At 41.2% G+C, this 18262-nt stretch overlaps 1 protein-coding gene across 1 annotated transcript in view; it reads right to left on the bottom strand.

Moving 5' to 3' along the window:
* kcnh8 (potassium voltage-gated channel, subfamily H (eag-related), member 8) overlaps positions 1-9054 on the bottom strand; it is a 56055-nt gene extending 47001 nt beyond the window's left edge. Inside the window, exon 1 of the mRNA XM_069681075.1 lies at positions 8979-9054. Coding sequence (XP_069537176.1) covers positions 8979-9054 — 76 coding nt within the window. The remainder of the gene's footprint in view (positions 1-8978) is intronic.
* Positions 9055-18262: the final 9208 nt, after the last annotated feature.

The following is an 18262-nucleotide window of genomic DNA, read 5'->3' on the forward strand; positions in this document are numbered from 1 at the left end:
TTGTCGACGCAAAGTGATAATGCTACAAATTATAAATGCACTGGAGTGTCACGAAATTTGGTACAAATAGTCATGGTCTCCACAAAGAACTTTGGTGATCCCCTGATGTTTCATTGAGCACCACAGGTGGGTCAAATCTAACACTAATATGGTCACATCATTTGTAGAGACATTCATGATTCCAAGAAGATGAATCTGGGAAGCATGACGATGGTGATCCTGACTTTTAGCCTAATGCCACCAGCAGTTTGACATTTCGTGATAAAGAATATCGATTGGCTAGATCGCCATTCCATTTGGGTGATTGCTACCGATGGATGATCTGTGGCGATCCTATGATTTTCTTCTCTGTGCATCTCAGCAACACCCAATACTCAAGTCAATGACAAAACACCTGCAACAGCTGACCTTCTCTTTAACCTCAGCTGTGCTTTGTGTTTAGCGCTAATATGCAAATACCACTCTCTAAAATTTGTTAAATAACACCTGCTAAACATTAGCATTTTTACATTGTCATTGTGAGCATGTTAGCATGCTGGTGCTAGCATTTCAAGCCCCAATGTACCAGCTTCACAGAGCTGATAGCATTACTGTAGACCATGATATCCCATTAAAAGGGGCGCTAGATGAGAAAACACTCTCATTGGTAATTTTTTAAACCTCTTCTGAACAACCTGCCCTGTGGTTATGTTTGAAGGACTTGTGGGAATATACTTTCTCAGCAGGCGAGTGCTACAACAACTATGTTTGTAAGGAACAAATTGCAGCTCTCCTAAATAAATGGAAAAGCGGGCAAGAGGTGACTGAGTGTTCGTGCTACCTTGTCCACACTCTGTATGTCCCAGATTTGTTGGTTTTAAACACACTCAGAAATGCTCAGTATGCACATTCGGCAACCCCCAGACGGCCCTGTGACAGCGCCTAGAGTAACCCCCGAGCTATTTAGGGCACAACAATTCATATAATGGTTGAGTAAGAAGGGGAGAAAAAAAATGGAGACATTGGAGGAGAGAGGGAGAAAGAGGGAGGGAAGCAGCAACCGGCACAGAGACACAGCAGGGAGAGAGAGATGGATGACAAAGCAGGTGAGAAAGTGAAAGATGAGGGGGATACATGAGGGGATGGGGAGGCTGGGAGAAATATACCGATTCAGACAGATGAGGGTGGGAAAAGGACACAGGTTGGAAGGGTGATGTAAAAAGTTGAAAGAAAGTGAGATGGAGCCGCAAGAGGTGGGATGAAGAAAGATAGAGATGGAGTGTGGTGAAAATTGGCGGAGAAGTGGAGAGATGGATGGAAAAACCTCCTCACCTCTTTGCCAGGATTCAAACCAGTCTCTAGGAAACTGCTACAGGGCGGTCACATGACTACAGTGTGCACACACATTCACAGACTCACACAGCCATTCAAACAGTGGCAATCCTTTCAAACCATATCAATGAGGAGGGAAAATCATTAGACAAATCCACAGTCTTAATCACTTCAGTGCCTCTTTGTCATACAGTCCCAGAGGCTCTCGCCAACTAAGACATTACACCCGCCATTACATTCCGGTAATTTTCAGGCCCGGCCCCCTGATTTTTCTTCTTCTCTATATCTCTCATCTACTCCCTCTCTTCTTCCTCCAAATTTTTATCATGCATGCTGCCTTTTTGTCACAAAATCCAATCATCTCATTTGAAAAATTAATACCGTCTAAAAATGGCCGACTTGGCCAAGATATTAGTCGGTGAAACCCCGTTTGTCGATGGTTTTGGACAGGCCATTAGAGACGGTGATTTGGGGGGGGGGGGGGGGTCTTGCTAATTAGGCAGTTTAACAAGGCAGAACGTCCACAGTGACGCCGAGGCTCTCATGCGCTCAAAGAAATCCCAGAAGTTTGTAGGAACAGACGAGGTACGCGTCTCTTTCAAGTGCACAGTAATAATCACGTCTAGTGACCTCACAGTGAGGACAGTGTATCCATGCTGAGTCTGTAGTAATGATGGTGGCTGTATCATCTAAACTGAACAAGCCTTGCGAAAACCAGTGGGTACTTCCTATTAATTCAAAACACTCATTTACATTTTCCACACTTGGCTGATGCCTTTAGCTATGTTGGTTTACAGTAAGTGAGTAGGTAGATGCTGAGGATCGTGTTACTTTTAATAGAACATGTTAGTGATGAGGTTGGAGGAGCCCTTTCTTGATTAATACAAATTAAAACATGTTTTCTTCAGGCACATAATTGTCCTTGAAGTGTGCACACTAGAAAAACAGGCAGCTATTTTTAGCAGGACAAAACAGGCAGACAGACAAAGTTAGCAATTAATTGGTGAAGCACTTAGCTAAAGTGAAATATATTCTTCTACAAATGTGTGAAGTCTAATGCAGAGGTACAGGAGGAGTGAATATTGGACTTAAATACTAATAATGGTCTGTCTGCTGGATGTGTAAAAAAGGCAGCCGTATGCTAGTTCAATAAAAGTTTTAGGTAATAATATGTTGTTTTCAGCTAGTCACTGCCCCCAGAAAAACTATAAATGACGGTTTGTTAGAAAAGTAGTTTAATATACTAATAAAATAGATATTTTGATTTACCAGTGTTAATTTAATTCGGCTAACAAGGCACCTATCTAGCTTGCTAACTAGTAGCTAGCTGGTAGTAGCCTTAGCCAGTTAGCTTTAGAGTTAGCTTGAAATGTGTACATTAGAGCTATTATTAGCAAGAAAAAAAGGGCTGACAGACAAAGTTAGCAAGTAATTGGTGAAGCATGTAGCTAAAGCGCCAGGTGTTCTTCTTGAGAGTTGTGAAGTCTAACACAGAAATAAAAGGAGAGTGAATATTGGGCTTGAATGCTAATGTAGCTCCGAGTTTGCTGGATGTGTGAATAGGTAGCCGTTAGCTAATAACTTTAAGTTGATAGTATGTCAATGTTGTGTTTATAGCTAGTTACACTGACTCGTTAACCTGTTATAAAAACTATTAATACAGGTTTGAATAACAGAATAATTTATGTATATCTAAAAACAACAGTGTTTGTGTCAAAAGTGTTTACTTTTGTCAATGGGCGACCTAGCTAGCTAAGTGGTAGCCAGCTTGTTGTAAGCAAGTTAGCTTGGGGAAGTGTTATGCTACTTTAAGTCTCTATTATTTGTTTTAGTCGCTGTCTTAACTTCTCCCTGTCCATCTTTATCTGTTTATCTATTTCTATCTCTACCTCTATCCCACTTTCTCAGCTCAGTACAGCAGTTGTGGCAGATGACTGTTTTCCAATGAGTCTGGTGCTATTTAAGGTTTTTGCAGGTTAAAAGGTAGCTTTTCATTGCCACTGTTGCAAAGAGCTCATTGGTGGATTAATGTCGGTCTCTTTAAATAATATTACAAAGATTATGGTCACAAGACTTTAGGTAGCCCTGTAACCCATTTTCCAGCATCCTCTGTGTTCACGATTGTTCTCGTGGATACAGCAGAGCTCAGTCTTTTCCTCAGTTTATTTCTACCCTAAAATAAAACAGTCTCGATATTAAGTGGGCTTTGGAGAAAATGGGAGCAGCAGTGCCAATCTACCGCCAGTAAGTGAGAGCCCCTGTGCACCCTGCAGCACTACAGTCAATGATGATTGATTACTCCCTCACAGTCTCATAACTGCACTCATTACTTCTTTCACAGTCAATCTCTATCTGAGGAGAGCATTAGAGCTGCTTTTTCACAATATAGCATAATAAGATGATAGAATAACAAAGTGTATATTAAGGTAAATTAAAAAGTTGCTGGTGTTTTTTAACACTGTTTGACATATGTAACGCTGCATGATTCCACATCAACACTTCTCTACTTTGATAAACCTCAATGAAACACATGTGCGTCAGCATGTGGTCTGCGGTCTTTCATACTCAGTAATTAGCTCTCTGGGTTTTCCTGCGGGTCATAAGGTTGCTGGTGAGGCTGAGCCACAGGGAGAGCAACAGTATATCTTCTGTCTTCTGTTAGACAGCCAGCTCTGATAGGGACAGCTTCTTCTATTGTGTGCGCTACCCAAGTGAGTTTTTAAACATTCATCTGGCAGCAAGTGGTAATCAAGATGTGGGATCCCACAGCCACTATACAGATTTAATACATGTGCTGCATTTAAAGGAAGTTAGTTAATCAGTGGAGTGGAAACTTCTGCTTTACTGGCCTTATGCTTAAAGAAAGAGAGTACAGAGAGCTACACACTAACACACATACAGTTCTGTGACACACAAAGTGCTGAAAATATTTCTTCTCACTCTACCCTCCCAGTCCTCAGTGTCTTCCTCTTTCCTTATAAGCAGATTCTCTCTCTCTTTCTCTCTCTCTTTCATTCACACACACCTCAACATACGGACTCAACACACAGCTGTTCCCAGTCTCGGCATCAGTGATTGTGACAGTAATTACCTACCTAGTGGAAGTAGAGCTAGCGTGCTTTGGGAGCTAGAAAATAGCTATCTGGAAGAGCGGTGCAGGATGGGGAGCATGCAGCCCACACTATAGGAGTCTTTACACAGCCCACTGTTACAACTGCATCACCAAACCGTCTGCTTCATTTGGCGGAAGAAGAACAGCCCAATATGGTCTCCGTTTCCCCAATGAAGGCCATCAATGGCTGACAGGAAGACAAGTCAGCAAGTATTCTGAAGTGTGGAAAAAGCTGCAGCTATGACTTCACTTCAGAGGTAGTAAGTGACAGATTTTCAGGCAGAGAAACATATGGATGTAACTTATCTACACTTCAAAGATATGACCCTAACCCTAACTATTGACTATTTGTCAATTCATAGAGTTATTTCGTTTATTAATTGTTTAAGCCCCTTTTTAAACTAAAATGCCAAATATTTACTGAGGATCAATTTACTTGAAGGTTTCCTTTGGTTTTGGGCAAAATCTGTTGGGTGGAACAGGTAAAGGAATTAGAATAAGTCAACTTGACCAAACAACTTCTTTGAGAAGTAAACAATCCTGAAAATAATCCTCAATTGCAGCCATAGACTGTATTTAAGTGGAGGATTAAGCCTAAAAAATGAAGCCAATGTGGAAGCACCTTAAACCTGCATTGTTTCTAATGGCCAGCAGGGGGCGACTCCACTAGTTGCTAAAGTAACCAGATGAAGAAATTATCCTACTTCTTACTTATTTTTTACCTCAGTAAACCTTTTCCGAATGCGTTTATGGTCTCCTAATTTCAAGTCTTCTTCAAAACAACATGATGTCCATTTAGTCAGTTAAGGTCCCATTTAGAATAAAATAAATCATAAAGCAGGTTATGCTCCTGAAATTTCAACCAGGACGGAGATATAGCAATGTGTATCCACCATGAACTGTATAAAAAGATGGGCGACATAAAAGTGAATCCAAAACATTTCGAGCGCCCCCTGCTGACTGGCTGCAGTATAGGTCATAAAGCCCGCCTCCTCCATGTTAACAGATGGGACATGAGTCAAACTATAAAATCAAAATACACGCCAAATAATATTTTTTAGACATGGATTCTGTCGGTATAGTTATTTATTTTCATGCTGATTTACGTCCAAGTGTTTATTTTTCTGACAAGTTAATTTTTAATTAGTTATTTGATGCCGTAAAAAGGATGATTGACAGCTCTGTTGACAAATACAGCTCCTGCAGCCGATGTGTTCCGGATTAGCAGAGTAGAGGACGAACGGTGAGAGGAGACGTAACTAAAACAATCACTACAGTCATTGAAGTTTACATATCTGTGAACGTCTGCTTCAGACCAACACAAGAAGCTACTCTGCTGTTAAATACGCCGACGTGCGGAATCTTTGCGCTTTTTTCGGTAACTTAAATGTGTGTTTTGGTTGGCCGGAGGGGTGGGACATCGTCACCGCGGCTTCACCCGCATCTTTACTGCGCAGTCTCTGGCTCCAAATAACGTCACCAGCAAAGGATGGCAGCGCTCGTCTCTGGGGTATTTTGGCTTCACTTTTGTACAATGGGAGTAGATGGTGACACATCTTCCATCTTTATATACAGTCATTGGTCTCTACCCTGTCATCTAAATATGGTCCATTCTGGTCCGAAAAAAAACAAGATGGCGTTGTCATAATGCGAAACTTGAGGGTTCAAAACGGGAACTCAAGAAACCAATGGGTGATGTAACACTGGCTACCTCCACTTCTTACATTCAGTCTATAGCTACATCCCTGAATATACAGACACTTCAAATAGTTACAAACTATAAGTGACAACATGTGATTGTAAAGAGCATCTCACAACTAGATACAGCTCCACTGATGGACAGGTGGTAAGGTTAGTCACCTGAATAACGCACTGTTGTAGTGATAACAGAAGGTGTCACAGCACTCTCACACAGTCATCACAGTGCAGAGATACACACACAGTCTGCTGTGCTGTGTTTAGTTACAGTTTGGACAAACAGGGAGACACCGATGTCTGACACAGTGATCAGAGGTGTTTGTGTCTGTCTACCAATAAGTCCAGAAGGCACACAGTGAAACACAAACACACACGGCTTCAAACATCACGAACTGAGCTGTGAGATGAGTTGGCCCAAGTCAGCTGTTGGATGCTGCAGAAATATCTTTAAAAATGTTCTTCCTATTCATGCAAATAATTTCAAGTTATTGCAAAGCTGCTTCCTTCAAACATGATTTAAAGCCATTTAACGTCTTCTCACATCTCTTACTTGAATGTTGAAAGGTGAGCGTTATTAAGGGTCTCTGTTACCTCTTAGTTAAACCTGGGATATCTCAATTTAAACAATCCTGGGTCTGAAAATCTGTCTCACTATGAGCTCACAAAGTAGTTTAATCCATTTAAAAGGTCACCAGCAAATGTAAAAACCATTAAAACAAATCAGATCGAGTTAAAGAGCTGCCTCCTCTAACTTTCATCTAACTGTTTCCAGGTCTGCCCTGCCCGCCCGGGCCCCCGATGACGTCCAAGAGGATCACATAGCAGTGAACCCAGCACCTCCCTTATATTTGCTCCTGGCCAGGCCTTCGCACCTAATTTGTCCCGTCAAGCTCTGCTGCTTCCAGTCTGCCCCGTCTTGCAGTTCAAATCCTGCGTTAATTTCCCTCTACATCGCAGCTCAAAGACAAGCCACTTGTGCAAGGTGCAGTGCCTCTTCAATTCCCTTGTGACAGAAGAGAGCTCCCGACCATGGCAGCTGGATATTTTTGCCACTCGACGTACAGCCTGCTCTGATACAGTGGTCCTCAGCCTGCAGGTATGCTGACTGAAATAGGTGGAAGTCTGTGGTTATTACAAAGCCTCGCCAAGCAGTCTGAACATACAGGACCAAATAAAGAGGGTCCCAATGGATGAATCATGCACTAAATACAGGATGTGTTATTATGTGTTAGATCTATTATAAGGATTCTAACTATTAGAAGCACATTCTCCTACAAAAATACTGTATACTGTACTGACCCCTTAGTCTTATTACATGTGCCTTGTTACACTGATACCACTGCAAACACTAGATGATTAATCAATCAGAATAAATCAATTATTGCAATTATTTTGATAATCAATGACGAACTTGCTCTGCTGTAAGATCCCTGATTATTGAAATTTGATGCTTTACCTAGTATTAACAGTATTTAGCGACATAAAGATTTGGTATCATTGGTTGAACAAAACATGACATCATTGGTCTTCAGGAAACTGTGATGGACCTTTTCAATACTTTTCTGATGTTTTACAGACTGAACGATCAATTGAAAAATACTCAACTAAACCAGTTGTTGTGTTTAATTGTATCTATAGTATGTTAATACTTTTTAATACATATTTATAGTCTATAGACCTCTAGTTAAGTATTTAAGTGTTTATTTTAAACAGTAAAACCAGAGTCTTATTCCTTGTGTGCACATACATACGTATGCATACTTGTCCAATAAAACTGATTCTGATTAATCCTAATAATAAACATTAGATGCAGCTCTACTGATACATTACAATAACCACATAGCTACTGAACAGCAAAGAAAGCCACTGCTTCTAAGACAAGCGCATCACTGCAAAGATGCATGCATCAGGATGTGCATGGTTACCAAAACAAACAAAAGGAACAACTCCTACAAACCTGAACATGAGTTCAATCAGAGCAGAAAGACAGACAGGCCTAAAGAGTGACACTAAGGCAGCTCAGATTAGATAGAGTGAACTTAATGGTCAGCAATCATCAGCGTTAAACTTCCCACTTCTCTAAGGAAATAGAGACCTTTCATTACTGTTTAAGAAGACAACTAAGATGAGAGGCCAGAGTTCAGACAAAAGTTGTCGTTTAGTAACGCCTGTGTGTGTCTCAGCCCGGGGAAAGACTCGCTTTAATGCCGCCGCCGACCAATTAATTTTGATAAATGCGACTGCTGGTCTCCGAGCGGCGGGAGGACTTGTCAGCCCAAAGAGCAGAGATAATAAAGGTTAACCTCAGGGAAACAGGCTGTGTGGACATTTAGGGGAAAGTTTCACCTATCCAGATGTTTGAACTAAGATAAATATAACACAGGCTGCAACTTGTGAACAAGTAGTCCAGATGTGCTGTGTGTGCAGTGGCTGGGAGCCTGTAAGCGCCCAGTTAACCCTTTGGTCGCTGTCTGTGGTGCCGATGTTTCAGCACCACGGACAGAGTCACCACGACAGAGTCAGCCTGATAATTGCTGTGGGAGCTTCTCCTGCTTTCGACCTTTCTCTGGTCCAGAGATATGGGAAGAAATGAGTTAAAGTTAAAGTCGTTTTCAGCAAAATAATTCTCCTGGGTCCCTGTTTTCTAAATTCAATTAAAGGACATTTGCATCAAGGATAACAACCAAAAAAACCCATGTTCTACATTTGATTTCTGCAGGTTATAATCTCTGCAAGATCTGCAAGAAGCTACACCCTGCTCCTCACAAACAAGAGATTAAACACCATCAGAGAACTTAAACCAAAAAACTACAAGAGCAGATTTGATTGCATACAAAATAATTCAAAGCAAACTTACGGGTGCCATCAAACCGTGTGGCTATAGTGTCCAGAAACGTGTTCTGCGGCGCTAATAATCCCTTCATCACAGGCATTTTCCCTGCTTGATATCGTAGTCCCCATCAAAGTTACTGAAGAGAACGTGCAAGTCGTCCAAATGTGTGAGGTTCTCCCATTTAAGCCGTCGGACCTGTATGAACAAGCAGCTATCCGGTCAACTCAGCACAATACGATCCCTAGCCGTTGGGGGAGTGCACGCGACGCGCGCACCCGTGCGTCTGGAGCTCGTGTCGCGTGTGTAAACGACAAGAGAAGATGAAGTCCACAGGTGCAGTTCAGGTGATAGCCAGGATGACCGTGAGAGCGCCAGGCTTCCTGTCAGCGATGCCATTATTGTGCCCGTTGGATTCAATGATCGTCTCTCCACAGCGCGCAATGCTGGGAGGCATCAATCAAACAAACAACTAGTGTGATTAAAGCGCAGATGAGGAAGCTCGTGAGAGTGACATCACAAGGCAGAAACATAACTTTCATTTACGTTTTGTTTTGTATAGTTTTAGTCTATAGCTTATCAGAAAAACATCTTTCTTTGTCTTATCGCCGAATCAATACAATTTATATCCGTATTCATAGAACACAATAGAACAATGGCAACCAACCAACAGCTCAATCGATGTAAATCCCATTGAAAGCAGTGCACAAAAACATGTTTTCTTCATATATAATTGTTGCCCTTAACACGTTTCATCAAATATTTGACTGTACAACAAATAAAACAGTAAAAATATGTGTAATTGGCCTGTTATGTAGATATCAGCGCGTGTAAAAAAACGTGAACATAGTAAACATGTTTGTAATAGAGACCGCTAATGTTAAAAAACAAAACAAAAAAGTGAAAAAAACAGTACTTGCACTACAGATTGAATAGTAACTACTTCCGGAAATAACGGCTCATTCACATTGTTGTGTTGGTGTTTCCACTGTAAACCTGTCCACGCTGCTCTCTGAAAGCACACAGTGCCTAACAGCAGGTGAACAGCTGGCCACAGAAACACAGATATCGCGAGTTTTTAGCGCCATCTCGCGGTAAGATTATGGATTTTCCAAGATGGGTTCAATTCAATATACCATGAGAAACGAGGTATTCAGCAGACTCATCAGTTAAACCAGAGCGCCCTCGTGTGGTAAGTAAACTGCAGTGCTAAAGTACATGAAGAACAACAGTTATTCAGGTGCAACTTTTACCTGATAAATCAAAAATTCAGCTTGTAAAGAATGCAGAGTAGCTCATAGCCAATACGTCTGTGATAGTGTATGATTTACAGGAAGCCTGATACAGCAGGATGTGTTGGATGACAACTTTATCACACCAAACTAAGTATCATAAGCGTCAACTATGTAGACTAAAGGTTCATCTATCTATCATTTTTTGAGAAGGGATTTTATTGCAATTCAGAAATTGTAAATCACAACAAATGCAAATAAAATCTGCGAGCTTTATGTTGAAACTGACGGACAACAAATTCATATAGTAGTGAAAAAAATGAGACTCGATCAATGACTGATGGCATGATAAACCAACTGATTTATGAGCCAGTCTCACTGTAAAGGTGGGCAGGACATATCTTACGTAGCTAATGATGCAAATAATTTTTTAAAACTTCCAAATTGTGCCTCAAGTGATCATAAAATCCAACTTTGCAACCCAAACTCTCATCTGTAAATCCAGAAACGGGACTGCACCCAAAGTTTTGCAATTACAAGCCTCATGTTGCAAAGTACAAGACACCTCTAGCAAAAAAAACAAACCTGGCATTCATTAACACACACACACAAACACACACATATGCAAGCAAATCAAAACAAACGAAACCAATCTAGGTCAATCCCATTACTAACAGTTCCACAGTACAGCAGTCAAGCACTGTGCCTCCCACTCAGATCCTCACAACAGAGAAGCAGCTGTTACAGCTGTTATGTCATTTAGACAAGGTGAGGTCATCAGGTGCTCTGAGGCTGAGTGCTGTGAATCATATATTAAACCTTGTGTGCCCACAAACACACACACACGTAAAGAAACATGTGACTCATGTCCCTGAGGAGAGGCAGTGTGAAACACAGAGATATACTTCCATAAAACTGTCAGCTAATAAAATTAAAACAGACAGCCAACGCACAGTGATGCTTCACCTGAGTAATTAAGAGCTTAATGCCTCATTTAAGCCCAATCCCCGCTCCAAACACACATGCTGTGTGTGTGTGTGTGTGTGTGTGTGTGTGTGTACGTGTCAGAGTTGAGGTCGTAGTGAAGTGACAGTCGAGTCAAGTGAGTCATTGTTGTTCAGTTAGCTCACTAGAAGCTTTATTAAGGCATGCTGTAATCAAAATCAGTTTAGTCACATCTTTCCATTTAACGTTAAAGTAGTCATTTAGTCATCACTCAGTATCAGGGTTATGAGGTGTAAAAGAAAATATAGCTACATATGTAGGGGGGAGTGTAAAATCCTCAAACCAGCAAGAATATGACTAAGTTTTAAGTTTGCATTCTTTAGCAGAAGTCCTAATAAAACTATCCAGTATCCAGTCATCATAAGCATCAAAAACAAAGGTACTAAGTGCCTTTCAAAACGTTTGAGAGCAACATGCAACTAAAAGCAGCAAAGTCCCATAATTAAAATTGAAGTCGTTTTCTTTTAGTGAACCATGGATAAAAAAGAATCAAATGTGTAGATGGAAACAACAGATGACACAGTCTTTGCTCAAACCTTAAACTTAGAGCTGACTGTGCTTTTGCAATCAAGGCCCCTCGACTGTAGAGCAGCCTTCCCTCCTCAATCAGGTCTTTGCCCCTCTTTTTCAAGTTCTGCTTTAAACTGTACTTTTATATGTTAGTGTTTGAGTCCTCTAGACCTGAACAGGGGCTTGTTTCCTGTATTGTTCTGTACTTTCTGTGTTGTTTTTTTCTCTCTCATTACTCCTTACAATGACTATATATAGATGGACGATGCGTCTCCATATTCTCACATTGTACAAGATTGAAGCCAAAATAGCCGCTGTGACGGGTGCTGCCATCTTCCAATGGTGACGTCATGTGGAGCCAGAGCTGTGCAGTAGAGATCGGAGGGTGGAGTAGCCGAGGCCACTTCTGCTAACCACAACACACACTTAACCTACAGCAAGGATCCTGCATGTTGGCCGGTTTAACAGCAGAACAGTTTCTTGAGGTTAACGTTCACAGATATGTAAACTTCAATGACTGTAGTGATTGTTTTAGTTACGTTTCCTCTCGCCGTTCCTCCTCTACTCTGCTAATCCAGAACTGATGGGCTGCAGGAGCCGTATTTGTCAACAGAGCTGTCAATCATCCTTTTTACGGCATTAAATAACTGTATTTTAAGTTTACAGTTTGACTCTCGCCCATCTGTTAACATGGAGGACCTATACTACAGTGAGTCAGCAGGGGGCTTGGCAGATGTTTTGGCTTCACTTTTAAGTCGTCCATCTTTGATTCCTTACAATTGCTTTGCTTCTTATGTATTGTTTCCATTGTGCATTGTACAGCACTTTGGTCAGCTGCTGCTGTTTTTAAATTCATCAATCCATTTTCTGTACCGCTTATCCTGCTCAGGGGTGCGAGGGTGGCTGGAGCCTATCCCAGCTGTCATTGGGTAAGAGGCGGGGTACACCCTGGACTGATGGCCAGTCAATCACAGGTCTGACACGTAGACAACCTTTCACGCTCACACTCACACCTACGGGCAATTTGAGAGTCACCAATGAACCTAACGAGCACGTCTTTCGACTGTGGGAGGAAGCTGGAGTACCCGGAGAGAACCCATGCTTGCACAGGGAGAACATGCAAACTCCACACAGAAAGGCCCCCTACGTCCAAACTGGGATTTGAACTATAGGAACCTGCTGTCTGTGAGGCGACAAGTCACATGACTTATCAGGCCTTTGATTCTGTCTCGTCATCCTGATCTCAAACAAAAGATCTCCCTACAAAATAAAATCACTTTCTTCAGTGTTATTAGTAAAGAGGACACATCCTGTATCTGACCCTGAGCTTACAATCTTATCCGACATTTCCAGGTCCCTGCCTTCAGCCCTTTAATCTTTTTTGTCAAAGATGTTCTGATCAAAACCACCTTAACCTGAGGCTACATTTTTCTGAGCCAATATCTGATATCTGCAGCGGTAGAGTAACAGGTTGAGGAGCCCGCACACACCCGTGATGAGGAGTAACCCGAGGAGAGGAAGCTGCTCTGGCACAAAGTCAGTGACAAAAGATGATTGTATGGATATGTAATACGTCTGTAGGGAAAGTTTCTGGGTTAGGGTGTTTCAGATTGGAAGTATGATAAGAACAGTGGGGTGCTGGTTTAGCTGGGTTGGTGGAGCAGGTACAGAGGCTACAGTCCTCGACGCACTGACTGCAGGCTAGACTCCCGGCCTGCTGATCATTTGGCGCATGTCATCTCCCACTCTCTACTCCCCACATTTCCTGTCTCTCTCCAGCTGTCCTTTAGAATAAAGACAAAGGCTGACACAAACAGTGAAAAGGACTTGGATGCTTTTCTTAGGAAAAAGTACCAGTGAAATATTTTACATAATGTCAATTTCAAAGTAAAATTGCATTTAAAATAAAGCAGTACTTACATTTCCTGTCGGTTTTGGCGGCCCCTGTGGACGAAGCTGCATGTCTCATGTTTTTGCTGATCCTGTCCTGCACAGACACTCACCGGCCACTTCATTAGGTACACCTGTACAATCTAATGCGGTTTAATACAACAGCACTGCCATGGATTCTGCTTTTATCAAGTTTAGGTTTTGTTGACTGAAGTGTGTAAATTCAATGATGTTTATTACTGAGGCCATCGTTAAAGGTGGTGTTGTACTGAACTCAATCATGAGATGTGTTTCTAATTTTTTGTCCTCCCTATTTACATACATGAGGGGGCCAGAGTATTAGAAACACCTCTGAATATAATGCAGCTCAGTGCAGCCCCACCACCAATTATGACCTTGATGCTGAAATATCACTGAATTAACACCTCTGTAACAGCTTGGAAAAAAGCCTGTACATTACAGGCAACATAAAAGCAAATCTTATGGCTGAGCTGGTGTATTGGACTACATTAGATTTTTCAGGTGTACCTAATGAAGTGGCCGGTGAGTGTATAGTATCGTATTTTTGTAAGAAAAATCTCATCCTACTATGTCCAACTTACTTAGAAACTGTAAAAAAAAAAGTCTTCTTTGTTCTGCGGTGAAATCCGACCCGGTGGCATCGATAACACACATTAAAAATAACTGTGTAAAAAAATTCATCTTCTAGCTGATGACCTGGTTTGCTTTTGTAGGTCATATAGAGGCATCGGTATCAGATGGAGTCTGTTTCCTAACCAGTTAAAACTCCTCATAGTAGGTTTAAGTAATTATCAAGTAAAAAAACAAGGGAAGGAATCAGTAAAACATATTAAAAGTATCAAAATTGAAAGAAAATAGGGCCTTTGATACTGTAAATTATTATATTTGACATAATCTGATTATTTATACTGATGCATCATGGCGCAAGTAGTTGGTGGAAATGGAACTTGTTTCGCAACTTAATGTACTATATGTTAGTTTATTCAAGTGGTTTCCAACCTACAGACACCAAAAGGTCAAAAGGTCACGGGGGGAGCCTGAGATGATGAAACAAACTGGTATTCATTTTGAATTTCTCAGACCTCAAACAATTAGATCAATGAGATCAAACAAAGAGAAGTTTAAAGAGAAATTACTCTGGTAAAACTGCCAATTGGACACTGCTTTGTGACCGTTTCCCTATAATGTAGTAAAGTAAAAGCACAAAGGTAAACATCAAGTACCTAAAAACAGTATTTGAGTGCAGTAAAATGTTCTTAATTACTTCCTGTTACTGCAAAGGAAGATGGAGGTGCACTTTTAGGCGGTTAAATGTATTTGTGAGTGTCTGCTTTGTATTACATTACGTGTATCAGATTGTGAGTGTTCCTGTTTATCTGCAAACATACTTCATAACACGAGTCTGCCTGGGCAAGAGAAACAGAGATTCGCAGCACCGAGCGTTGGCAATCCATTCCCCCTTTAACGCGCCAACATGATGCCTCCACCCATCTAATGGCAGCAGGCTCACTAACCATATCATGAGTTTATAATAACCACATCACATCCACGGCGAATGAGGTGGAATGAAAATCTAACCTAATTTGGAGAGATACACGACTGTGTGAGTAGTAGGGTGTCCCCTGAGATGAGGCTGCGATGGAGGGAGCCGTGTGCTGCACTGGTAGCGTGCTCTGTGAGCGTGTAATGGTCTTAATTATCATTTAGCATGCCAGCCTCATTGACGACGTATCGAGCCAGGGATAAAATAGTAGAGCAGAGGGTGACAGGGGGAGAGAAATGTGGAAAAAAATCAACACTTAAAGGCACAAGCACACACAAAAAAGTACTAATATCTCTAAAAACACACACACAAAGCAGGGAACTCAAACAGCAGTGTACCCAGTGGTGCAATCGGAGTTACACACATGTACACACACATTTCCACCCAGCTGAGTGACATCTCTCTCTCTGAATTAGTCACGATGAATGATGTGTAACCAGCCATGACTCGTTCTGGCTGGGGAGATAGCTAATTCACTTTGTTTAATTAGTCAAAAGTAGTAGAGCACGCTCCCTCTCCCCAAACATCCTCTCTCTTTGCACAACATCCACCCATCTCTGTTCCCGTGCTCTCTGTAGAAGACACAGACCTGTAACCACACCGGTGTAACGTTTCACGGGGCAAGTCTTTGGATCTTATCTGAATGAAGAATGAAGGATTTCTGACTCTTCCTCTCTCACACACACCTGGCACCCTTTGTTTGGTGTTACCTTTACAGAGATCTCTGGCAGCATTTAGGGATCTCAGCTCCGGAGGTGCATCTCGTCTGCAGGGGACGACATGGAGGAGGTCCGCTGATACTCGGCTGCAACCTCAGGATTCTGTGAAAAGGACAGAAGTCGCACTATTTTTTACCTCAACTGATTCAGCTGTATCCAAACTTTGAGGTACAGGGATAACATTTTGTTCCTGACTTTTTTCTTTTTGACTGTGGCTGCTACTTTTAAATATTTTCCAAGTGAATGAGTGACTAGAGTCACAGTTAAATTATTTTAAGAAATGTTTTCAGCTCCATCTGGCTGTCTGTTGTACTTTTATGTGAGGACTACTCTGTAATTCTAGCATAGGAACGCATAGCAAGCTATAGTAAGTGTTACTGCATTATATAAGCTATTCTGTAGCTTTTACCATATTGTACGATATAATAATGTACTATACTGGTGGTGCTCTATGTGTCCATACTAATAAACTACATAGTAATTTGAACTATAGTGTAGTTTAAACTATAGCCTAATATAGTTACGTGTAATGTATAGTATAGTATAGTTTCTTTATTGTATTATAATAACCAATAGTAAAGTGTAGTGTGGTATGGTAAAGGATATTAACTTATTGCAACGTATAGTAAAGTAACTTATAGTACAGTATTGTATGGTAGAGTATAGTATGGTCCATTATAGTATAGTATAGTATGGTAACGTTTACCCTACCTTTTTACAGCAGGGGCTGCTGTTATTTTTCAGTGTCATATTGTACTTTATATTGTAACTCATACCTACCATATTACACTACACTTTACTATACTATACTATACCACACTTATATCATATACAGTATAGTATTATGCTTAGCCTATTATGGTACAGCGTATACATAAATTAAAGCAAGGACTATACTATAAAGTAAGGACTATAAAGTAACTATACTACACTATACTTTAATGGTATATGCCCACACTAGTATTATACTATACTGTAGAGTAATACAGTATAGTTAAGTATAGTAAAGCATAATATAGCACACAAGACAATAGTGGTTGCTGTACCACTATAATGAACTGTTCTGTATACTATATTAAACTATACTGTGCTATACTATACTATACTATACTTATGTACAATAGTCTATTTCCTATATAAAGAGGGCTATGCATAGCCTATTGCACTATGGTATTGTTTGATAAAGTATAATATACCATAGTATAGTTAAGTATTGTTTGTATTATGATAGCCTACTTGCTACAGGCTAATATTTACTGTTCTATACAAACTACAGGATGCTATAGCAGGCCGTTCTACACCTCTGTAATAGTAATGTGATGCAGAGCACATTTTTGGCTGCATTGAGTAAAAACTGTTATTATCTACATATTAAACAGAGAATCTGTTGACGATTTAACATCATCGTTCAAAAGTTAATATCAGTCAGTCAGTTCTGTTCGCTCTGCTCCACTTTGTTACCATGGAGAGCTCCAATACCCTAAAGACAATAATAAGTGCGTGCACAGCATGCGGCGGAAAATAATAAATAGATTTATGCGCAATTGTCACATTTAATACATTTACGGAGCGCGCTAGTGAATTCATTATTACACCATATGCTAATGCAGCTGGGTCCGCGTATTTATGAGTCTGTGCGGGGATGTGTGTGTGTCTCTCTCTCCCTCTCGCTCTCTCGCTCTCACTCGCTCTCTCTCTTCGCGTGCGCATAGGGCTTTGAAGTATAACCAACTGCTGTCCCGGAGTCAGTGCTGTAGCCTTGTATATGATAGTGAATGCACTCCAGGAGCTCAGCGCCTGGTATTGTTCTCTCTGGAGCCTGATACTCAGTAACAGCAGGTCCCGCTGCTTCGGATGGGAGGTCGGCTTCAACTTGCGCTGATACCAAATTTATCGTTACACCGGAAGCGACGGAATAGAGACAAAACTACTTAGACAGCAAACACGCGGTTATGCCGATGTTAAACGGACGGTTCATGTGAGTAAAAGGACGAACACCGACGGCTAAAAGGAGCGATTCTGCTGCTCAGCTGGAGATCAATGGAAGCGAGGAGAACATATGGATACTGCCGGACTGCTCATGTATGATGGCAGGTCGGACATGGACGTTGTGCAGACTGAAAAAGGTTTGTTTCACCTCGATCAAACTTCAGCAGGATCAGACGTAGGACGACTAGCGCGCATTTAAGAGCTGAAGATGAACCGAATCAGTGTCGCGCGCCTGGAGATGACAGCATTATTATGGGAAGCTGCGCTCCATCGTTCACTGGACTTTTACTGGATTTAGAGGGTTATCCTAACCGCTGCATGTGGGTGAAGGTCATCTCCTAATACTGACCCGGATATCCTATCTTATTTCCCTGCAAGACACTGAACTGTAAATGACTGATA

This window comes from Semicossyphus pulcher, unplaced genomic scaffold (genome assembly GCF_022749685.1).
Source record: "Semicossyphus pulcher isolate SPU_LCO1_2020_fin unplaced genomic scaffold, fSemPul1.0.p SCAF_5, whole genome shotgun sequence".
Lineage (NCBI taxonomy): Eukaryota > Metazoa > Chordata > Actinopteri > Labriformes > Labridae > Semicossyphus > Semicossyphus pulcher.